Source organism: Microtus ochrogaster, unplaced genomic scaffold (genome assembly GCF_000317375.1).
Source record: "Microtus ochrogaster isolate Prairie Vole_2 unplaced genomic scaffold, MicOch1.0 UNK29, whole genome shotgun sequence".
Lineage (NCBI taxonomy): Eukaryota > Metazoa > Chordata > Mammalia > Rodentia > Cricetidae > Microtus > Microtus ochrogaster.
In genome coordinates this window covers 111,241-116,008 of record NW_004949127.1, presented here as the reverse complement: position 1 = coordinate 116,008, position 4,768 = coordinate 111,241, and the positions used below count along the sequence as shown (strand labels likewise).

At 38.4% G+C, this 4,768-nt stretch overlaps 1 protein-coding gene across 2 annotated transcripts in view; it reads right to left on the bottom strand.

Moving 5' to 3' along the window:
- Azin1 (antizyme inhibitor 1) overlaps positions 1 to 4,768 on the bottom strand; it is a 32,397-nt gene that overhangs the window by 8,520 nt on the left and 19,109 nt on the right. For both annotated transcript variants that reach the window (NM_001301793.1, NM_001291634.1), the window contains 2 exons: positions 2,968 to 3,140; positions 1,425 to 1,559 (listed from right to left, as the gene is read on the bottom strand). In NM_001301793.1, the coding sequence (NP_001288722.1) occupies positions 1,425 to 1,559; positions 2,968 to 3,140 (308 nt within the window). The remainder of the gene's footprint in view (positions 1 to 1,424; positions 1,560 to 2,967; positions 3,141 to 4,768) is intronic.

The following is a 4,768-nucleotide window of genomic DNA, read 5'->3' as shown; positions in this document are numbered from 1 at the left end:
GGGAGGAGGCAGAAATCCTTAATAAATAAATAAATTAAAAAAAAAAATAAAAAAAAGAAAAAAGAAAAAAATAATCCTTTTGTGCACTGTAAAGATGTGTTGCTCTCATTAGGTTAATAAAGAGCTAAGTGGCCAAAGGCCAGGTAGAAAGAAGTTCAGCAGGAAAACCAGACTGAGAATCCTGGGATAATGGGTGGCGTCCCCAGGAGGCACAGAGAAGAGGAACATGCCATAATGAAAAATGTACCACCACATGGTAGGGCGTAAGTAAGAAATACAGGTTAACTTAAGATGTAAGAGCTAGCTAGTTAATAAGCCCAAGCTATCGGCCAAGCATTCATATCATAATAAGTCTCTGTATGGTTATTTGGAAGCCATGGATCTAAAGCATGGCTTCCTTTATGTATACAGAAAGTAACAAGCACCAATCAACTGACATTACAAACCTCCTTCATTGAATACTGAGCCACCTGACTTCAGAGTTCTAGACCAGCACGGCTAGAGAGACTGTCCTAAACAAAGCAAAACCCAAAGAACAACCGACTTAAGTCTTGGTTTCCTCATAAAAAAAAAAAAAAAAAAAAAAAAAAAAAAAAAAAAAAAGATAAAGCTCATTTTTTTCCGTTTTTGGTTTTTAAAGACAAGGTCTCTTATAGTAGACAGGGCTGGCCTTAAACCTATAAGCCTTCTTCCACTCTCTCTAATTCCTGAATGCTGGGATTGTAGGTACCACTATACTTGATTTCAAAGTGTGACTTACTTAAGTGCCAGTGAGGGATTGAGAGAAAAATAAATCATTAGAAACAGAAACAAAATGAAACCTACAACTTATAAGCTGAATGCCATTTTAACAAGCATTAGAATCAGGAGTAAATTCTTCACATTCAAATTAAAAGGCGATTTAGCTGGTGCTTCACATATATCAACGATCCTGACACTTGAGAAATTACAGCAGAATCTCATGTGTAGTCCAAACAGAGCTACATAGTAAGGCTGCCTCAAAAAAAAAAAAAAAAAAAAAAAAAAAAAAAAAAAAAAAAAAAACACCTAAAAAGAAAATCAGTAAAAGACAGTGTAGAGATGGGATGTAGTGCACCGATAAAGCAAAGGCTTGAGTCCAACACCTGGCACAGCAAAACCCAAACCAACAGATTTCATTACCCTGTGCTAGCTTGTCACTTCAACAGGAGGAAGGAGATATAACCTTACTAAACAGTATAGAAAAGACATGTTTAGCTGGTCAGTGGTAGTGCATGCCTTTAATCTCAGCACTCAAGGGGCAAAGGCAGGCAGATTTTTGAGCTGAGGACAGCTGCATAGTTAGCTCCAAGACTACACAGAAGACCTTGTCTAAAAGAAGAATCAAAGAAAAGACATGTTTATTTATTTTCTGTACTGAAACAAAACAAAGACTAAATACTCACTTAACCCCAATTATTTGGACATCAAGTTCCTTGGCACATTCCAAAAGATGCCTACAATTCTTCAGTGTAGTGCCAAACTTCATGTTACTATCTTCACCTCCAATATCATCCTCTGTTGCAATATGTAGTAAGACCCTAAGAGAAGGGGAAGATGATTGGGGCAGAGTTGGTTTACATCATCATCAGCATATGTGAAGCCTGAAGATTGTAGGAAGTGTGTTGATTATGTTGCCAGTGTTCCCAAATCCAGCGATGGATGGATGAATCAAGTGAACCTAATGAAAAACAATCCTGTATAGAGAAAAAACTAGCAATTAGGGCCTACAGCATGACGCTTGCACGGATGGGATTTTGGAAAATGCAGCAAGTTAAAACTCTGTTGTAGCGGCAAGATTGTCAGTTGGGCTCTGTAATGAAAGATGACATTACTTCCAAATGAAGTCATTCAGTTCATGAATCCACCAAAAAAGACTAAATTGAACAGCAATGCCATCAAGGTCTTTCAATAAAAATAGCAGGGTTTTTTTTTTTGTTTTAATTATCAAAGTTTCCAGATTTTTCTAGCTAGCTAATCCTTAAACAAACCTCTCAAACCCTAGGTTTCTAATGAAAAAAGCTAGGGCATTTTTAGTCACTGAATGCATATCCCAACACCATCCCTGATTCATATCTAGTGATTTCTTTTCGACCACTAACTACTAACAACTAAGACTTAGACTGACTAAATATTATCAGGAGTTAAATAATGATCAGACGCTAAAAAAGCTACAAATGCATAAATACTATATGTAAAACTCTTCCCAAGGAGTTCTGATGAATGACTCCTGATCAGAAAGCAAGACTTGATAGAAGTTAATTATTTTCCTTACAGTTAGAATCAGCTGTCAAACAATGCATACACTAAGCCAAAGTCGTTTCCTGGAGATCACAGGGCATACCTTTTTCAGAAAAACAGGGTTTCTCTATAATTTTCCCCAAAGGCCTTTATCCAGAGGTTTTCAAGGTAATAAATGCCTGAACACCACTAAAGCCACCAAGTTAGACCAGTGGTTAAGCTTCCTAATGCTGTGACCCTTTAATACAGTTTCATGTTGTAGCGATCCCCAACTATAAATTTAATTTCATTGCCTCTTCCTAACAGTAACTTTATTACTATTATGAATTATAATGCACCCCTGTGAAAGGCTGTTTGACAACGCACTCCAAGGGGTCATGACCCACAGTCTGAGAACCACTGAGTTAGACAAACGATATATAAACTTTCAGGAACACACATAGCTATGGCCTTAATTTGATGACAACACCAAATTTTCTTCCATGAGCTAATAAGTCATATCCCAGAATGCTTCACTGTTTCTCAAGCCCATAAAAAAGGATCAAAAGTAGGCAGAACATAAAATGCTGTTAGCATTTTTCATAGATTCTAAATAAGGTGAAGTTACAATAGCTAGCACTGGCTCTGTCATTAACGCCCCCCTCTCTGGTGGACGAACTCTAACACTAACCAGTGACAACATTTTCAAGCACTTAGGTACACACTTACTTGGCATTTGGATGATTCCTTGCAATTTTCTTTAATTCAATTTCATTGTCACATGTCATGATATTTATTCCAACTTTTGCTGCATACTTTATCTGAGACACTTGCTTACAAGGACTTGTGTAAATGATGTTTTCCGGAGATACACCCAATTCTTGCACTAGAGCCATTTCATTCTGTAAAAGATTTAACACTATCATTTATTTAACAGTAAATTTTAAATTAAGTACCATATCCTATTTCTCCTGCCAATGCTGAGGACTGAACTACATGCCTTCTAGACAGTTGGTTAAACCAATATGTCACAGAATTCACATACTGGCAATGCTTCCCTACCCTGTGTTTTTTTAAAAAAAAAAAAAAAACAAACAGGGCCAGACGGTGGTGCCACACGCCTTTAATTGCAGCTCTTGGGAGGCAGAGGCAGGCGATCTGTGAGTTTGAGGCCAGCCACATCTACAAGAGATAGTTTCAGGACAGGCTCCAAAGCTACAAAGAAACCTCCAAAGCTACAGAGAAACCATGTCTCAAAAAAACAAAAAACAAAACAACAACAACAATAAAACCCAAACCAAAACAGGTCCAGTAAGATAGCTCAGCATACACGGGCACCTGTCACCAAGTCTGATTACCCAAGTTAAATCCCCTGAACCCACATAGAGAACAAAAGAACCTATCTCAAGAGTTGTCCTGACTCCCACGGGTGCACTGCGGGACTTGCAAACTCCCATACATAAACACAATCAAATCTAAAAACACAATGATTTAGTATATGTGTGCTTGTGGTGAGTAGAAGTGTCCACAGAAGCCAGATCCATTGGATTTCCTGGAACTAGGTAATTGTGGGCTGCTGGGTGTTGGGGATCAAACTCAGGTTTCTCTGCAAAAGCACTATTAACCGCCATCTCCAGTCCCACAAAAATCTTTTAACAAGAACAATCTCATAGTTTACAAATATTTACTATAGTCAGAAGTATCTTAGAAACAGGACTGGGGATGTAGCTCAGGTGTTATAGAGTGGTTAATTCACATGTATGAAGCCCTGGGTCTGATCCACAGAACCATATAAATTGGATGTGGCAGCCTATACATGTCCCTAGAACCTGGGAGGTTAAAGCAAGAGGAACAGAAATTCAAAGCCATCGTCAGTGACATAGGGAGTTTTAAGACAAGCTTGAACTACAGATCCTGTTTCAAAAGGAAAATACAAAAAGACAGAGAGAAGACAGCCTAAGAATGAAGAAATTTTGTTTTGAAACAGGGTTTCACCCCCCCCCCACGTTGGCTCAAACTCACTATGCTGCTAAGACCAGTCTTGAGAGTGATCTGTCTCGAAAATGCTGGGATTAAAAGAATCAAACATCACAGTCAGCTATAAAAACACTGCTATTCTTGAAGAGGACCTAGGTGTGAGTCCCAGCATTCACTATATGGAAGCTTACACTCTTCCAAAACTCTACTTCTAGGGAATCTAACACCCACTTCTAGCCTCTATCGGTACCAGGCAAGCAATGTGACACATACATAGAGACAAAAATATTATAAGTAATAAAAAAGCTTCCCTTTCATCAACATAGCTGAAAAATTAATAGGCTATTGTCTAATGTCCATGATGGTTTGAAAATAAAAGGAATGGCACTATTAGGAGGTGTCACTGTGGAGGAGAGAGAGCTTTGAGGTCTTAAATATGCCCAAGCCACGCCCTGTGAGACAGCCCGCTTCCTACTGAATTCTGATCAAGAAATAGCAAGCAGACTACTGAGAACTCACGAACAATGGCAATGGGTTTTTGATCCTACTGCAC